Source organism: Gracilinanus agilis, chromosome 3 (assembly GCF_016433145.1).
Source record: "Gracilinanus agilis isolate LMUSP501 chromosome 3, AgileGrace, whole genome shotgun sequence".
NCBI lineage: Eukaryota > Metazoa > Chordata > Mammalia > Didelphimorphia > Didelphidae > Gracilinanus > Gracilinanus agilis.
Window position 1 is genome coordinate 627,048,778 of NC_058132.1, and position 20,083 is coordinate 627,068,860.

General features: G+C 38.1%; 1 protein-coding gene across 1 annotated transcript in view; it reads right to left on the minus strand.

The window, feature by feature from the left end:
* Positions 1-345: 345 nt before the first annotated feature.
* PID1 (phosphotyrosine interaction domain containing 1) overlaps positions 346-20,083 on the minus strand; it is a 252,507-nt gene continuing 232,769 nt past the window's right edge. The window contains exon 3 of the mRNA XM_044670823.1: positions 346-1,120. Within this exon, the coding sequence (XP_044526758.1) occupies positions 644-1,120 (477 nt within the window). The 3' untranslated portion in view covers positions 346-643. The remainder of the gene's footprint in view (positions 1,121-20,083) is intronic.

Genomic DNA, 20,083 nt, shown 5'->3' on the forward strand with positions numbered 1-20,083 from the left:
TATAGCATTTGATATATTTGTAAATAAAATCATCATCTTTAACTGTGAATTAACTGAAGAATGTCAGGTGGTTAGTCTAAAAGCCAAAAGACATCTGCATTGGTTCACATATGACCAAGAGATTTTTGAAATATGCCATGGGAGAGAATTCCATAGATTATCCTTTTCTATTCCCTTGGGAATGTATGCCCCCCACCCACCGCTGCTATGAATACCCCAGGAACATCTGACAATTTCTTGATGAGTTTCATAAGGCAAATTGGAAGGAACCAATTGCTGAAGAAAAGCAACCTGATAAAAAAAAAACAAAACAGGCTGTGGAATATTTCAAGAGGATGGAGAGAATCAGCATGGATGGGTCTGGGGCCAGGAGGAGAGGGGAAATTGGGGAGGGGAATGAACAGAAAAATAAGATTTTCTTTCCCCCCTCCTCACATTCACAGCAGCAGCAGATGTCAATGTAACATAATTACTTTAATGATGCATATCTTTAGGTTCTGAATTGCTCTTTTGATTTTAAAAAGCTTGGTCAGCCAAGTGTTTGGCAGTCTTTTCATCCCCAATTTGAATCATTGCTTATTTATCTATCAGCTCCTATTCCCAAGGCCATGGCAGCCTTTTGCTGAACCACTGACCAGTGCCCTCAGCCATCATCGGATTCCAATTCCTGAGAGACTTCTTCAGATGAGCTGTTCCGATGGATCCGGCCATCACTCTTCATGCTGTGGAATGTCTTCTTGAAGGCTTCCATCATGGCATGAGCTAGCTTCTTGGCTTCTAGCTTGCTTTCGCACTCTACAGCATGGCAGTCCATCTGGTAGGACAGGTCATCATTGATCTCCCTGTAGACCCAGGCAAAGATGTTTGGGCTTACGTTATGGTCAGCGGTACAGTAGGCGATGCGAGCCACCTGAAAGGTATCCATATGGACGGTAGCCTCTCCTTTCAGGTCAAGATGATGGAGCCAGACTTGGAAGGGGCGGATTTCCAGGAGAGCATTAGCTGGGAAGACATCTTCTCTGGCCAGTGTATGCTTCTTCCAGAGCTCAATGACTGGCTTTTCTGTGCAGCCAGATAAAAATTGCATCCCTGTTGTGGAGACTTTGCCCAGATACGTTACCTGCAAAGACAGGAATGGAGAGAGAAAAGAACAAGGAAAAACATTATTTTACTAAAATTAAATGTTTTCCTAAAATAGGCATGTATTAATTGGTTCAGGCTCAGACTAGGGATGTAGAGTTCCAGAACACCTCTAAATTAAAAATGGTGCCATCCGTCTCTGGACATAACAGAATCTACTGAGTAAGTACTGCTGAGTTCCTCTTAAAAGCAATGTGAATTCCAAAGCAGCCTGTCTCTTTGTCAATGAGAGAGAAATTTTATGAATAAATTTAATTTATTATTTTCTTTAAATTCAGAATGGGAATCAATTCAATTTTATTTTCTGTGAAACACATAAAATTCAATATTTACAAGAAATGAGAAGATTATAGCATTAGAAAAAAATCTCTATTAAAGTTATTTCCTAGACTGTCCTCATTTTCATGTCATCCAGTGTTTGATTTTACATAAGGGTTAGTATGTGTGAATTTTGTTTAGCAATTGCCCAAGCCCAGAAGAAGACTTTCTATTATACGATGCCCTGAAGGACCATGATTTGAATTCTAAAAAATATAAATAGAAAATTCTGCTATAGTCTATTGCTTGTCAACTGCCAAGAAGTCTCTTGCCTGGATAGGATATGCTATTATGAAGATGGGTGAAATGATAGACCAAACTCTAAAGTTCAGGGTTCTTCAACATGTTAATGTTTCTGATGATTTCATGAAAAAATCAAATGAATCCTTCAACATCCTCATAAAAATCTCAGTTAAATAAAAAGCAACAGGAAGGAAGAGTGGTCTCCAGGTTTCCAAAAAAGAATCAGAGATTGACTAATTTCCTTTTACTATGTTTTAGCAACAGTTCATTAGGGTGAATACAAATGACATAGGAATTTATGAATAATCATTTGGGGAGGGAGCTGTGATTTCATTATCAGAGGGAGTTTCCAGTGATAGAATTCCCTCCACCACTGTAGATTTGAACTTTCCCTGCAAATTACAGTCGTAGAGAGATGCCCAAAGAATTTAGAGATTAAATGACTTGCCCTGCCTGGTCACATAGCCAGGACTCATCAGAAGAAGGTCAGGAATTCAAACCTTCCTGCTTTCAGAAGTCACCTCCCTATTCACTTCCCCATATGGCCTGTTATGAATAATCATGCAAAATGAACATTTGTTCTTTCTTATGACACTTATAATTTTCATTTAAGCTTGAAAGAGTGTAGGGGGGGAAAAGTACAGCAATGCTGTCTAATATAGAATTTAATTCTTTATGGTATACACAGCAGCAAGGAATACCTATGCTTCTTTTTGGTAGAGAGACAAGTTCTAAGGTGGGAAAAAAGTGCCGAAATTCACAATCAGCTTTTTAAGTTAGTTGAAATTATATAGGGGATCAGATTGGGAGAGAATTAAGGAGTACACTTATAAAATTTTACTACAAGTCCACTATAGATTGGACTTGACTTGCCCCAAAGCAATTCCAACATGGTGAAATTCTTACAACAAAGAAAAAGAATTGTACTTTTCTCACAGAAATATTTGTCCCTAGAATTAAAAATTGTTTTTAAATTAAACAAAATTAAAAAAATATATTGTTTTGTACAATTTTGTTGTTTTCATTTTTTACCAATTACATGTAATAAATTGCCAACAAGTTTTCCTAAGCTATGTGACTGAACTTATTGCCTTCCTTCTGTGCTGGCAGGCAATTGGATATGTATTATCATGCAAAACATATTTCCATATTGTTCATTTTCGTAAATGCATAATCTTATAAAACCAAAACACCAAACATAAACGAGTGAAAAATTGTATGCTTTCATCTGCATAGAACTAAATAATTTAAATCAAATAAAATTTTCTTTGGGAGAAGTTCTGGAGGGAAAAAGAGGGAAGTGGTCTAAAGAATAATTAGAATAGTTCAAGTAATTTATAAGACAATTGTGATGATTATTAGATTTCCAGTTGATCTAGAGCTACATTTCTCGAAGGTATTTTAGAATACTGATATCTTACCCAACATATAGAATGATACTAAAGCTGGCATAGAAATAATGTTGGGTTTTTTTTGTTTCCCACTCACCTCATCAATGACACACAAGCTAACATATACCAAAACTGAGACCAAGAAACAAATTATTACTTATGAATTCCTAAGGCGGAATCATTCTTTTTTTTAAACCCTTATCTTTTGTGTTAGAATCAATATTATATATTGGTTCCAAGGCAGAAGAGTGGTAAGGACTAAGCGACTTGCCCAAGGTCATAGGCAGGCTCATTCTTAAGAGCTGCAGAGGCATACTACCTGTGGGACTTTGGACCGCATTAATTTCCCTGAGACCCATTTTCCTTATCTTTAAAATCAGGTCAATTCTTATTGGCTTCTGAAGTCTCTTCCATCCTAAATCTCAAGTCCTATTCAGTCAGTTATGGGGGTTGGGTGTTTGTGACAGAACACCAAAGAAGCCCTGGCATTAGAACCAAGGGTAAGGAAAATGGCAGACCTATAAACTGAGAAAGGATGCTCGCCTCCAGATCCTTCCAATGTTCAATTAGTTCAGTAGGTTTGTATGAAGTACATACTATGTTCCTGGTAATGTGGTAGCATTAAAATAATCCTTAGGGGAGTGGGGAAGGTGCCAAAGAGAGGCCTAATGCTCTTCTCCCCTTCATCACAAGGGGAAAAATATCGAATTTTGGGTAGAGAGCTGGTCATCAAGCCTGTTGTTAGATATTGGTTTGATCGTGCCTGGAACACACTGACTGGGAGACACCTGGCAAGTTGTTCCACCTCTTAATGCTCTAGGGAACTCTCTAAGATAACCACTAAGAAAGTGCTAACCTGAATTAAGAAGGGGAATTTCTCTATCCGAAAATTCCCTGCACCAGTGGAATCACAGGTTTAGTCTCCATCCTTATATCAAGAGAAATCATTTAAGACTTTTGGAAATAGTTTATATGAAAGAGTCCTGGATTTTCAAGTCAAGGAACCTCTGTTCTGATTCTGAATATAATGTTTGCTCCCTGTGTGACTTGGAAAAGCCTTAGTTTCCTAATCTGTAAAATAAGGGTATTGTCTTTGAAAAGGCTGGGGCAGCCAAGTGGCTCAGTGGATAGAGAGCTAAGCCCTGAATATGGAAGGTCTTGGTTTCAAATCTGGTCTCAGAGATCTCCTAACTATGTGATTCTGGATAAGTCACTTTACCTCAATTGCCTAGCCTTTAATGTTAGTCTGCCTTAGAACCAATCCTCAGTATTGATTCCAAGACAGGAGGTAAGGGTTTAAAAAATAAAAAAGGAAAGAAAATGGCAAAGATTGGTTCCCTGCCCTAGAAAGTAGACAGATTTTCCTTACCTAATTAGAAATAAGGTTTTTGAAAGCAGTGGGACAATGGAGTTTTCCTCCTTGTATCTCTAGTAATAGGCAGAGTACTTTGCATAGAGGGTGATTAATAAATGTTCATTAAATTGAATCAGGTTTAACAACAAAAGTCTAAAGAAAAAAGTCACCAGTGTGCTAGTTGATCTTCACTACTGTTGGCACTATTTAGTCTATGATATACAGAGTCATTCACAGACACTTTCAGTTTCATTCAATAAACACATCACAAGCACCAGCTGTGTGTTGGACGCCATGCAAGAGAAGGAAGTGGAACTGTGTCTTTGAGAAAGACAAAATCAAGATAGTTCCTCTCTTGAAGGACTTTATATTCCAGCGGGGAGTATATGACATACACTCATATTCAAATGAATGAACACAAAGAAATTCTGAGAGAGTGAATTCTAGCACTTGAGAGAAGAGAAGGGTCCAAGTAAGACTTTATGGAGAAGAGGAGCAGGTAGGTGGCTGAGTGGGCAGAGGGTCAGGGCTAGAGTCACGAGGACCTAGGTGCAAATCTGACCACATACATATCCTAACTGTGTGGTGCTGGGAAAATCATTTGCCTAGCCCTTGCCCATCTGTCATAGAGTTGTTGTTAGGACAGAACGTAATGTTTTGGGTTTTTTTTTCAGATTTAAATATTTTATTTTTTTAGAAAAATTTTCCATGGTTACATGATTCCTGTTTTTACTTTCCCCTTCACCCGTCTCTTCACCCCCTCCTCCCATATCCAACACGCATTTCCATTGGTTTTAACCTGTGTGATCAGTCAAGACTTATTTATATATTATTGATAGTTGTATTGGTGTGGTCATTTAGTGTCTACATCCCCAACCATGTCTGCATCAACCCATGTGTTCAAGCAGTTGTTTTACTTCTGTGTTTCCACTCCTATAATTCTTCCTCTGAATGTGGGTAGCGTTCTTTTCCCTAAATGCCTCAGAATTGTCTTGGATCATTGCATTGCTGCTAGTACAGAAGTCCATTACATTCGATTTTACCACAGTGTATCAGTCTCTGTGTACAACGTTCTCCTGCCTCTGCTCCTTTCACTATGTATCAATTCCTAGAGGTCTTTCCAGTTCACATGGAATTCCTCCAGTTTATTATTCCTTTGAGCACAATAAAAAATATTTTATAGAGATTTTAACACTAAGATGAATCTTGAAGGATATAGACATAGGGGTAGGAGACGACAACATTGTGAAGACAGAGAGCTGACTATGAGGAAGCCAAGTTCAGGGAAACAACCTGGCTTCAGTGAGTGTGTGTCAAGGAATATAATAGAAATGAAGACTAGAAAGATAGGCTAAAGTTAGACTGTGGAGAACTTTGGATGTCAAGCCGAGAAATTTGTATTTTATCCTAGAGCCAAGAGGAGCCAAGCTATGAAAGCCTTTAAGCAAGGGAATCATGGCAAGGTCTGTGCTTAAACAATACTATTTTGGTAGCTATGTGGAGGATGGGCAGAAGAGAGGCTAAGACTAGGAGCAACAAAGCCAATTGGGCAGCCCTAAACAACATCTCAAATGAGAGATGGTGTAAAAATAAACCTGGTTTTTTGAGTTAGTGGAATAATAGGAGGGCATAATGAAACCTCCTATATGGATGGTAAATTGAGTTTACTTTGAATCGGCTTCAGTGACCCCGAAGCTGGATGTGATTTGTGATGAATCAGCTGACAGGATACTTTACTCACTTGACTCCATTTACTACAACTGACTAATGAGAGGGTAAATGGTTTCCCTCAACTAGCAGCTGGTTTACAAAATGAATTCAAGAGTAATAAATTCTAATATCATAAACGCTATTTCTGACTGCAGTTATTAATCCTAAACCCAGACGATCAATAAGCTTTTAGATGTCTTCAGTAGTGTAAAGGAGAAGTGTTTACTGACAACTTCCCCTTGGAATGTGGAGAATGAATCAGGTCAGTATCCGCTTCTTTATAATAACTAGTTTAATGATGATAAATAAGGTAAAAGAAAGGTTGAGGCAAATATTGAGGAAAGAGGGATTAAGGATGAATCCTAAACCTTATCTAGATAATGAACATAGATTCCTAGAGAAGCTGATATCCTGAAGCTTTCCCGGCAGACTACCTGACTCTGATTGCTTGATGGTCTATCTCAGTTCAAGATGATTTTGATTTTAGGGTTGATCTTCTTGTTGATGGTTAGTATATTTGTATAGGGATGTTGAATGAGGACTAAAGCTGGATGCTGTTAGCACTGTTAACACAGAATGACCAGTGAGCAGCCTCGGTACCTAATCCTACCAGATGTGAGGAACCTCGCTAAGGGACAATCCTGAGATGATGCCTGCCCTCCCACCAGAATCTCAAAACTGAGACCCTCATGCTCCAAGTCTCTCTCCTTTTATAGGCACATCTCAACCGACTTTTTGGTCTCATGCCAGATCAATGCCATCTCTGCATTCTGTGTTCTAACTCAGTAACTAGCAAGCATTCTGGTCCAAAATGGCTTCTTGTAAAAGTCTTTACAATTATGCCGATTTTGCTTTTGCAGAATTTTTATCCTAAAAACTTCTGTATACTTATTTATACCTAAGTTTCTATACTATACCATGCTAGCTAAACCTATTATCCCCAATGTCTTTGAATTTCCCAAAATAATAAAACTATCTATTATATTATTCCCTAACTAACCTTCTAACTTACCTACCCACTAAGACAGGGTATAGGAAAGAAATAACTTGGAAAGTAGGGGTTTTATGCAAAATACATGAATAAGAACAATAAAGCAAAACTGAACATAAACATATAGCCAATAACATAACATTGTAACAAAGAAATTATATAGTAACTGTGCAAATGTTGAGTAAGAAGCTTATGGCTTGACTTACTCTATAGCTTATATGTATGACAAACATAGTTATAATTATGAGAAATAGTTACTATTAGAAAACTGTAACCAAATACTTCCACAACTAAACAAAAACCCCTTAAAGAATCTTATACCATCAACAAATCATATAACGTATTTTAATGTTAGTATGAATATGTTAGAAATATAAGTAAAATCTTATTTTAGAATGTTAATTCTTAAAGCCTACTTTGTTAGTAACCTAAAATGTACTCAAAGTTATTAATAACATTGCATGACTAAACCTTTCCAATATATGTACATGTCTATCTTCTTAAAACTTATAACTATCATTTCCTGTCCCTAAGCTAACTTTATACAAGAATTCCCTAACTATCCTGTCCCTAACTTGTTAGCACAGACTATTTTAATGCTATAATAGCTTATTAATAGCCATTTTGGACCAGCATGATTGCCAGTTACTGAGTTAGAACACAGAATGCCGAGGTGGCATTGAACTGGTCCAAAATGGCTTCTTGCAAAAGTATTTACAATTATGCCGATTTTGCTTTTGCAGAATTTTTATCCTAAAAACTTCTGTATACTTATTTATACCTAAGTTTCTACACTATACTATGCTAGCTAAACCTGTTAACCCCAATATCTCAAAATTGAGACCCTGATGCTCCAAGTCTCTCTCCTTTTATAGGCACATCTCAACTGACTTTTTGGTCTCATGTCAGCTCATGTAGGTCAAATGGCATTGCATCAAACATATATTTTGGATTCACATGTACATAGCTGCATGTACTACACATAGTTAAGAGTATAAAGTACCTTAACCACAGCAAGGGATGAGTTGATTCCTTGATCTGGTTAACAGTGCTTTAGTTACTCTCACTAGTAAAAAGTTTTACATAAAAACAATGGCAAGTGGGGGCAGCTGGGTAGCTCAGTGGATTGAGAGTCAGGCCTAGAGACAGGAGGTCCTAGGTTCAAATCTGGCCTCAGACACTTCCCAGCTGTGTGACCCTGGGCAAGTCACTTGACCCCCACTGCCTACCCTTACCACTCTTCCACCTAGGAGCCAATACATGGTATTGACTCCAAGATGGAAGGTAAGGGTTTTTAAAAAATTAAAAAAAAAACAATGGCAAGGTCTGTGAGTTAAAAATACTATTTTAGTAGCTATGTGGAGTATGGATAGAAGAGAGGCTTAAGACTAGGAGCAACAAGACCTAAAAAATAGCTCAAATGAGAGATGGCCAATAGCTAGCATTTATTTAGCACTTCACAAATATTATCTCATTTTATGCCCACAACAGTCCTGGAAAGTAGGTGCTGTTATTATCCTCATTTCACAGATGAGGAAACTCAGAAAAATAAAAAGGGTAAAGAAGTGACTTGCCAGAGTCACACAGCTGGCAAGCATCTAAGGCTAGATTTCAACTTGAGGTCTCACTGACTCTAGGTCCATAGATGTAATGTTGCCCCGTCACCCCAAACACCAGTTGCCACAAGATGAAGAGAGGTCGATCTAAGGCAGTGACCATATGAATGGAGAGACAAGAAAAGTGAGTAATGTATGGATGAATAAAAAAATGAAATACTTCTTATTTACTTAGGGTGACAGAATTGATAGGCACCTAAGTGGCTCAATGGTTAGAGCACTGGACTTGGAAACAGTGACACCTGGGTTTGAAACTTGTCCTATGTTTACTAGGCTATGTGACTCTGGTCAAGTCATTTAATATCCATGTGCTTGGTTTCCTAATCTGTAGAATAAGACCTGGGACTTGATGGCCGCTAAGATCCCTTCCAGCTCTTATCCAAGACTTTATTGTAAAACAGAACTAGTTAGCAATAGTTGGCCAAGTGCAACTGAAGTCCAGGTAGTAGCAGATTTGGCCTGGATGTATAGATGTGGGGACTATCTCCATAAATAGGGTAAATGAATCCATGGGGCTAGAAGGGACTGCCAAGAAATAAGGGGCATAGAGAAGAGAAGGAGGCCCAAGGCAAAGCCTTTGGGACATCCAGGAGGAGAGCAGAGTTCATACTATCAGGAGCTATAGCAAGGCCAAAAGAGATGAGGAGTGATGCATGTACAGATGAACACAGACAGTTACACATCAAAAACATATGGAACTCATCACTCCCAAGTCATTGTGGAAGCCAAAGACAAAAGCAAGGTCAAGAAAAGTTTAGACAAATTTATGATTTGACAAATTCCTAGCAGGTTAGTTAAGGTAAATCAGGATTCCTTAAGGAATATATCACTAATTTTCATTTAAATATTTTATTAAATGTATTATCTTAGGAAGCTGCTAGGTGCCATAGTGGGTAGACTGTGGGGTCAGAAAGACTCGACTCTGAAACCCACTTTATATATTTGTCAACAGTACAAACCTAGGTAAGTTATTAACCTCTCTCAGCCTTAGCTCAATATGAAATACAGACAAAAATGGCACTAACAAGACTATTGTGAGGAATAAGTGAGATAATTTATACAAAAGTCATGCAAAATGTTTTGCAAACCTTAATGTACCATACAAATGTTAGTTTTTATCATGATAAAACATATAGTTTTCCTATTTAAAAATATAAAATTGAAGAAAAACTCTAATTCTCACTGATCATCCTAAATTTACAGTTGGAAGTGATCTCAGAAGTCATGAAGTTCAACTTTCTGGTAGAGAAGAGAAAACTTTAGAGGGCCTTTAAAGGTTAAATAATATGCCCAAGATTACACAAGTAAGGGACAGACCAGGTCCTGTTGATTTCAAATAAAGGACTCCTTCCTCCAACAGCATGTTGCATTCGTCTGCCTCTCCATCCATCCATCCATCCATCTTTCTTTCTTTCTTTCTTTCTTTCTTTCTTTCTTTCTTTCTTTCTTTCTTTCTTTCTTTCTTTCTTTCTATCTATCTATCTATCTATCTAACTTTCTCACATTCCACCTTAGAATCAATAGTTTATAGGTTCCAAGGAAGAAGAGTGGTAAAGGCTAGGCAATGAGATTAAGAGATTTCCCCAAGGTCACACACCTAGGAAGTGCCTGAGACAAAATTTGAACCCAGGATCTCCTATCTTTAGGTCTGGCTCTCCATCAGCTGAGCCACTTACTTGCCTCTGCCTCCTCTAATTTAGACTACTTAAGTGATAAGACTTTTGGTCCAGCTCTGAAATTAATGAGATTTCTATAATAATAATAAAAGGAATAATAAAAAAGGTCCTAAACCTAAATGACAGTCTTCTCTCATTATCCCTAACACTCCATTAGCTTCATCTCTTAAAATATTTCTAAGCTTGGAGACCCAGAAGAGTTTATATAGGGATTTACTTGGATTGTCCCAGTTGACTGCTATTTATGAACAAGGGCCAAAAGCCTCCCCAAATGTTCCAATGTGCCCAGTGCCCTGAGGAGGTAGGAGCGTGCCAAAGAATTTCTGCACTTGTAATTTACCACAGATGCCAGGGAATGAATTGACAGTCCCTCCATGAGAGGGGGAAAACGCACCCTGGTGCCACAAAACAGACAAATTTATTTAGTGCTACCAGTTCCATGGCGGCTTTGTTACAAACAGAAGGACAGGACTTGGTTAGTCTGTTAGCCAAAGCAAATTGCATGTGCTAGTTTTTTAATGATGAAATTATCCAGCTTGGCTAGAATATTTTCAGATGTTCCTTTTATTGACTTTCATATATCCTGATACAATGACCTACTTGTGAGCTCACATTCACACACACACACACACACTGAGTCATTTTGTCTCATTTATAGCACTGGGTCATTAATCCAATGAACCTCAAATACTTGTCTTTCTGCATCATTAAAAAAGTGCTCAGCAATATGGAAATGACAAAGATATCGATAAGAGATATCATTAATGAAAGGACATCGCTCCTATGAAGCGAGAAAATCTGAGTTCAAATCTCAGCTCCACCATCTGTGCAACCTCAGGCTACTCACAGCCTCTCATCATCTGTAAAATAAGGTAGATTGAATAAGATGTCCTTTAAGTTCCCTTCCAACTCTAAAATGATGATTTTATGTTCCTCAAAGAGTTTTAGGAAGAAGCAACATAAGAACTGTGCACATTAAGTCTCTCTAGACACACAAAGAAAAATCATGGGCTCCTGAAGATACAGACAGTCTCCCCTGAGAATGACCCCATTAAATCAGCACTCCTCTCTCTCTTCCCTGATGGCCCACATTCTGGAATCCTAACCTACTTCTATTCAGTCTCTCTTTGTAAGGCAATTATTTACTACCCGCCAGCATGTTCCATAATTTCCCCATTAAGTCCTTCTCCGCAGTTTGGCACTTACTCACATTGTTTACTACCAGTCTGCTGAAACATATTATTCAGCCCATCCTTGGAAAAATCCAAAGTGAATTGCCCCCCTCATTTTTACAGATTACCTTGACAAAAATGCAATGCGTGGCATAGTTCTTTAAGATAAGTACAGAGGGCCATACCATAACACAGGTTCATTTGTACTGTGCATCAAGTTATGAACCCTATTATTGAGGGATGACTTCATTCATTCACTCCCTTGTACACTCAAGAAATAATTACTGAAAACCTACCCATTGTTCCTAAGCATTAGGATGGAGGGAATACAAGCATAAATAAATAAGTTATTGTCCTTGCCCTCCCAGCCCTTAAGACTTAATGGATAATACAAAGTTGAATATGGTGGGTGCAATGAAAGAAAATAATAATAAATTTTAAAAATTTCTTTGGGGGAGAAAGAGAGACAGAGACAGAGACAGAGACAGAGACAGAGAGAGAGAGAGAGAGAGAGAGAGAGAGAGAGAGAGAGAGAGAGAGAGAGAAGAAAATAATTTATAAAGGAGGTCATATGTAAGCTAGATTTGAATAGGGTTTCAACAGGCAGTGAGGACCGAGGTTGGGGAACTGTTGAAGGATGACTGGGTGTGTGGAGGGGTGGAGGAGAGTGAATAGCACCACAGGGTGTAGAAACAACAAACAGTCTGGTCTGGCAAGAGCACAGGGTATGTTTAGAGAAGTAGTTAGAATTAATACTATCAAAAGGCCATTGCCAAGTAAAGACGTCCTGGATGCTGAGCTAAAGAAGATATATTATATTTTGAAACTCAAAATCTGGCACACAGTAGGCAGTTAATTAATGCTACCTGTAAATGTCAGTTCCTGAAAATGAGTCAATGTAAAGTAGTTTTAGCTTGTTTATTGAAATGCTGGCCTCAACACAACTGAATAAAATTTTTGAAAAAAGGTAGCAAATACTCTTTGATGTTACTGGTAATCACGGACCCTTCTCCTTATGACATTTGTTTTATTTTCATAATAAACAGCAACAAAAAATTGTCTGATCCTCACAGCTGATAATTCTCTCCACCTATCACTCTTAAATTATTTTGTATATATTTTGTATTTACTGATCTATGTGCGTGATGACCTCCAGGACAATAAGCTTCTTGAGGGAAAGGATTGTTCTGTTTCTGCATACTCAGCCCTTAAAATAGTGCCTTAAACATAGTAGGCATTTAATAAATATTTAAGGTAGTGAATTAAATTCAGTAGGAAATTTAGATCAACTGAAGTTGCCAAGCAAAAAGGTGATCAGACTATGGATATTAGATCTAGGCATGGGAAGTCCATTTAGGGAGCTGCTAAAAAAATCCAGGCAAGAGATATGAGGACCCAAACAACAGTTCTGGACATGGGAATGAAAAAAACCCATTTTCTCTCCATGAAATGGAGACCCAGTAAGATGGTTGGCCTCTGTGTTGTCATTCTTTGGTAGAAAGGAATGGATCCATTATTACTATGCCATTTTTCATATGGGAAGTTTTATTTGGCACATTTCCCCCCATATTGCTTCCTACCCCCACCACAACGCAGTAAGACTACAGGGCTCTATATCCAAGACTGAGTGGATTCTGACCAGCATCATACCTCAACACAGATGTCAGGCTTGGTAAATGAAAATTCTATTTATTATTTTGCCTGCCTATGAAAGACTCAAATGTTTTCTACATAAATGGGCTCTTTCTTAAGCCTAATTCTTAAAACCAGTAAACTCCCATAGCAACAAAATGGCTGGGAAAGAGCTAAGCCACCATTTTGCTGCCTAATCTTAGTTATCCCAGTATATGCCAATGTTGGTTTTGCTTCTCATGCCATCCCAGAGATTTGCCACCTATGAATATCAGATGGGACGAGCTATTATTCTTCTAGAGGAAGAAAAGGCAAATTAGAGGAAAGGAGGGGTGATGGTTTTAAAAGGCAAAGAAACAGGAATGTCTTTCTTTGCCCACAGAAAGACACTTGGGATGAACAAGAGTCTCACTATAAGAGAAATGGGCTAAGGAGAATAGGAAAGCAAGATTTTTCCCCCCTTTCTGTCCACTAATGACACATATTGATACTCTTCTGTAAATAGGATTCGCTCAATATAAGCTGAAGAAATTATTTCAGAACTGTCCTTTGTGCATGGAAAGTAAACCATGGGTGTCTTGTCAAGGTCAGTGTCGGCCTGTCTGCTGTAGAATATCAAGCCAGGAGAGGCAGAAGAGCTCCGGAATTTCTCATTTATACACATGAATTTTTTGACTGCGCAGCAGCCAACTTTTTCATTCATGAATCACCATTCTTTGTTCATTTGTCAGAGTTCAAACCTTGTTTTCCAGAGGTTCATCCTTTTGGCTCTGCCTAAAACCTGCAACTACTTCCTTCAGATGGTAAATAACCAGTATTCTATTTTGGGCTGAAAAGCCACTTTTAGGAATCTGGGATTGCCTGGCTCTTGGGGACAAAATGAAAGAAGGGCAATATCAGGCTGTCCTGAAACAGGAAAAAGAATCAGAAATTATCTTGGGTGGAAGAACCCAAACATTTCATCCCACTCAGAATCTCCTCCTTTCCAAAGAGTATAAATTCTCTCCAATTCTGCCTCCACCCAACCTCACAAATCTATGAACATGTATTAAGAACAAAGGGTCTATTTCCTCTCCAAGGACTTAAAAGTTTGAATTTCCTATCTTTTAAGGGTAGGAAGTTTCCCTTCTCTCAAAAAAAGAGGTTAGTTCATTTGGAGGCTAAAAATGGGAAATCAAAGAATTAGGCAGAATGAGGAAGGAAGGGAAGATAAATACTCAAACATTTTGATCCAAAGAAAGAGGCAGGCAAGTTATCTTTTCCAACACCTTCCCTCTATCACCACTACCCACCCAAAAATCCACCCCTTCCCTAGCTTTGGCAACTCTGCTCTCCCAAGACCCCATTGCACAATGGCAACCACACATAAACACAGATCCAAATGGCGCTAGAGTTCAATCTTAGTAACAGAAGGAAAGCTTTCTGGTTGCCACCAGCTGTTTGGAAGCCTACAATATAAATATTACCTTATTTACATAGGCTCCCAAAGTCTATTAACTGCCATAAACCATGAGGGTACTAATAATAGTTAAGTGATTTTCCCAGCAAAGAAGCCAAGGAGATTATCATTTTTTTCAAACAGGGTTCCTTTTTTAATACAGCTCTAGAAGGAGAAACCCTAATTGAAAATCATTTAGTTGCATTTGTGGTTGCTGCTCTCAGGGAGCTTATATTCTACCACAGGAGAGAAAATATACATATATACAAATGTGTTATGTATATGTGTATAGGATGTGGAGAATATGTAATATATAGCAAAAAATATACTGACTAAATACTTAGTAATTTGGGTTTATGAGGAGTGATGAATTGAGCTAGAAAAGACTTCATATCTTTAAGGTTAGGTCCTCTATTTCAAGAGTTCTTAATCTTTCTTTTTAATGTTATAGATCCCTCCGGTCATTTCGTGAAGCCTACAAACCCCTTCTCAGAATAATATCTTTAAATTCATAAAATAGATCACATTATGAAAAATTAGAATATTGTTACAATGAAAAATTATAACAATACTCTGCTCCTAACTCATGGACTGCTGAATGGAGATGGAATAAGTTAGACATTTGTGCTGTCCACTTATAAAGTCATGCTATCCTATTTCAAATGGACCCTGATGACAACAGGTAATCCTTCAATTTGTCCATTATAGATTCCCTATCTTACTTTCTACAGAAATTATTCCAAATCTTTTTATCCTCCTCAAGCCTCTTCTACCACCCTCCACCTCAGCTGAGGACCTCATTTCTGAGAAAATTAAGGCCATTTGACATGATTTCTATCTTTTTCTTCCTCTAGAAATCCATTGACATCACCACATATTCTTTATTCCTTTTTACCAGGCTCTGACAAAAAAAGTGGCCCTCCTTGCCAAGGCCTACTCTTTCACATATACACTTGATCCCATTCCTTCTTGCCATCTTTAGCAGGCTATAATTTCAATCATGCCCCTCATCTCTCAAATCTTTAACCTTTTCCTATCAATTCCTTGAACATGCCTACAAAACCAGCTTGTCTCTCTCCAGAGGTTTTTTCATGTATCACCAAATGTCTATGAAACATTTCAAACTGGATGCCCTAGAAACATTTCAGACTTAACACTTCAAAAGTTGAACTCATTAACTTCTACCTCAAACCGTCCCTATTCTAATCTTCCCTATCTCTGCTGAAGGAGGCCATAACTTATCCAGTCTTTCAAACGAATTATTACCTTGGCATTATCCCTGATTCCTTCACCCAAGCCCCACTTGCCTGACCAGCTGTTAAATCCTACCATTTCTACTTATACAGAATCTGAGATCTGACCCTTTCTCTTTATTTACAGGGCTACCATCTTGGTAGAGGTCCTCCTCATTTTGCCCTTGGATGTTTGGCTTCCCTGCCTCAAGCCTCTCATCACTACAATTTATCCTAAACATTACTGTCAAAGTGTTTTCCCTGAAGCTCGGAATGGACTCTCTCACTCCTTTTCTCAATAAACTCTAGTGGCTTTCTATTACCTTTAAAATAAACTATAAACTCCTCTGTTGAGCTTATATAAAACCCTTCACATCCTAGTATTAAACTATCTTTCCAGGCTCACTGAGCATTGCTTCCTTTCCAACATCATTTCAGCCAAATTTGGTTTCCCTCTGGTTCTTCACATTCCACACACCATCTCCTACCTTTGTGTCTTTGCACTGGCCATACATCAGATTTAGAAGGCACTTTTTTATCTCCACCTCAAAGAATCTCTCTCTTCCTTTTGGCTTATACACTATTTCCTGCATAAAGCTTTTCTGGATTTCCACTTTATTCCCAAATGAGAATCCTTCTTCCCCCAAATCATCTAGTTTTAACTATTTGGTATTTATTTGACTATATTTATATTTATTTATTTTATATTTATGTTTATATTTATTATGTATATACATTATATATTTTTGTTTTTATTATGTATATTCATATTATTATTTTTATGTTTATGTTTTTATATTTTATATACATATATATTTACTTGTCCTACACACTGGACTATAAGCTCCTCATGAGTAAGAATTGTTTCATTCACTGTACTCTGTATCCTTAGTGCCTGGTGCAGTAATTCAGCCCTAGGAATATAACTGATCCCTCTGCCCCCTGCTCATAGCCAGCCCCTTCTTCAAATCTCCCTATTTCTTTTGAGGATTCTACCATCTCTTTACTCACCCAAGCTAATAACCTTAAAATCATCATTGATTTCTCCTTTCCCCTTAAATCTCACATACAATTAGTTCCTAAATTTTGTCATTTTTGTCTTCACAACATTTTTTCTCATCCATTGTCTTCCTCTGTACTCACACAGCCAGTAACCTTGCTATGAACTCTCTTCCTCTCTTATCTAAACTACCTTTTATTTCTCCCTTTGACCATGCATTATAGCCTCTATAATTTATTTAGCATTTATTACAAAGAAAGTATTTTATTGTATGCTTTTTTTCTCAGTAGCATCTGTATTAAGAACATTTTCCTAGTTTGTCTTCTCTTCTTGAGTTAACTACACGGCTTATATTGAAAAGAACACCACAAATGTTCTAGAAATTATACTTGGAGATGGATTTCCTTTTTCTTTATTATGCAAACATACATCAAAAATATCCATTATGTTTACTAAGACCCAAGATCTAGGAATAATTAGTTGCTATTTTTGCAACTAGAACAAGTGGCTCAACATTTCTCTGGCTGTTAAATTCAGCATGCATTTTACAATTAGGTATTTAAATGACAAATCTGCTTCTGCTGTGCATGGTACCATTTGGCTCTGGTGTTTTTCAATGATGCACAGCAATATGAAATTTTGTTTCCCATCTTGTGCTTATCAAATGGGCTCAGGGTGCAATTTGTCCTGTCAATTGACTCCTGGGTGTGTGAAGCCTGGAAATACTGTCATTGTCACTGATGAAGACAGAAGTGATTTATCTGTAAGGCACTGAAGTGTGCCTCTGGAGACAAAGTCAATTTATAAAAATGACGTTACAATGAAATATGCCTTCCCCCGCCTGCCGTCTTCTGGAGAGTTGGTCTGAGGATGGTCAAAACAAGGAGCTGCTCTACTCAGTGGTACAAAAACAATGCAGTTCATGACAAAGCTGACATTTCCCCCTTCTGCTGTATATCCAGGAGAGTTTATTGGGATAGCATAGAAAGTTGTCAGCAAGAGTCCTCTAGCCCCTAACATGTTCACAATGACTAAATGTTATGAAGGACGAATCAATATTGAGCATGCTTCCTGGGTGTCATCCTGACAAATGGTTTCACAGAACAAATGCATACCCTGAAGCAGAAGAAAAATGCCACCAACTCAGGCTTTGGGTCCCAGTAAACCTTACAGCTGGTTCGGTAAACAAGAATATAACTAGTTAGGAAAGGAGCCAGAGAAGGTCCAGACATTTTAGGGGGAAAGAAGACAAGCTGAAGTTGCTTCCGGAGAAAGTAATGAGATGAACCCATTAAATGGCCAGCTACATATACTTAGTGCTATTAATAGCAGGCTTACAAAAGGGAGGAAAAATGATGAATATGGAGAGGTTAATATAGTAATGGCCCATTTATCTGGAGGATTTGGATTCCAAGTGACCTCAGCCAGCTGGAAAAGGGATGAAAAATGGGGAAATAAAGCAAATAAATAAACAAACAAGCTAAGAAACCTCTAAGCAGTGAGTCATGATGAAAATATCTACAAAAAAGCCTTAAAGGTTACGAGACATGACTAACTGGCTGGCCAATCAGAAGCAAAGGAGCATTTTTGTTGGCTGGCAATGGTTATTGCTAGAGGCACAAGGAGTACAAGTCAGTAACAAGGAGATGGAGAGAGGAAATGTCAGGAGACCTTGAAGTTTGGAGTAGGGTGTAGCCACGAGCTGAAGGTCAAGCTGCCCTCAGTCCCTATTCCTGATGACTCAAACTTTCCCCATTCCATTATTATGCCATAAACCCTGCCATGGTATCATCCATGCCTTCCTCCTTGAATGAATTAATCCCCTCAGTCTTAGAAATCCATCCTGGGATTGAGCTGGATGGCCCATTGAGTGAGGGCAAATTCACCCTAAAGAATTTTATCTAGCCACTGCCAGAATTTATATTGAGATGGATCTTTCCATCACCCTTAAGACCATCCCAATATCATTCTCCTTTCCAATTCTCACTCTGTTAGTAATAAAATTCATAGCACTATTGCTACTTAAAAGAACTGAAAGAAGGTGAGAGAAAGAACATGAATCATGTAACCATGGAAAAATATTCCAAATTAATTAAATTAAATTTTTCAAAAAAGAACTGAAAGAACTTAACACTGATGGGCATTAAGCTATGACCACTACTTATAGGTCTTGTGACTCTCCTATCAAAACTCACTTCTTTCACCATTATTCTCCTAGATGTATGGTTTCTCTTAACTGAAGTGTCTGAGACCAGATTTGAACCCATGACTTCCCATCTCTAAGCCTGGCTCTCAATCCACTGAGCCATCTACCTGCCCCCAAGGCTCAGCATATGTTTAGGAAAAGTAGTCAAGTATAAGCAATTAGATTAGCTCGACAGTCTGGGATATAACTTATGCAAAGGGAATCAATGACCTCTTAGGGCATCATGGAATTTCAAATAGTCCCATAGTCCTAGGCTTAGGACACAATACCTTCCAAATCATAGTGGTCTCTAAGGGCGATTTCCATAAGATTCACCATAACAGTATTCAAAAGGAGAAGAAAAAAAAACCAGACATCGCCAAAAGCTTTCCAGTGGTGGATACTTCTGACTTGTTCCCATTCAAGGCAAAGAACAGAAATGTAAGAAAGCAATATTAATGAAAAATCTATCTACAAGTGGTGTAAAAAGGCCAGGAAGAGGAAAAGGGCTGATGGTATTCTTACCATTTTCCCAGCTGGCAGATGTTATCACATTGATTCTATCAAGGTGCTAAGTCGCAACATAAAGTATCATTAAAGAAGAGATTTCATAAGAAAGCTCTTTTATTCGCCAATAAAAAATATACTGTATGGGAAAAGCACACTGCACTTTAGGACTATACAAGACAGTGTGAGATCCTAGACCTGTACAAAGCCTCGGGGATCGAAAGGCAATGACAAACCAGATCCCTAAATCTCATGTTTTAGTAGAGTGTGTATGCATGTGGGATGGGTGGAATATTCGATATATTCCTGTTGGGAAAATTGGCAAAATTTGGAAACTATTATTCTTGATATTCGTGGGACTATCTTTACATCAGTGATCTCCAAAAAATTGAACTGTACACAGTGATCCATTGGAGGAAAGAGAGGAAGCCAGCATCCAGAAGTAAGGCTCAGAGGGCAACAGTCTCAACTATGAGTA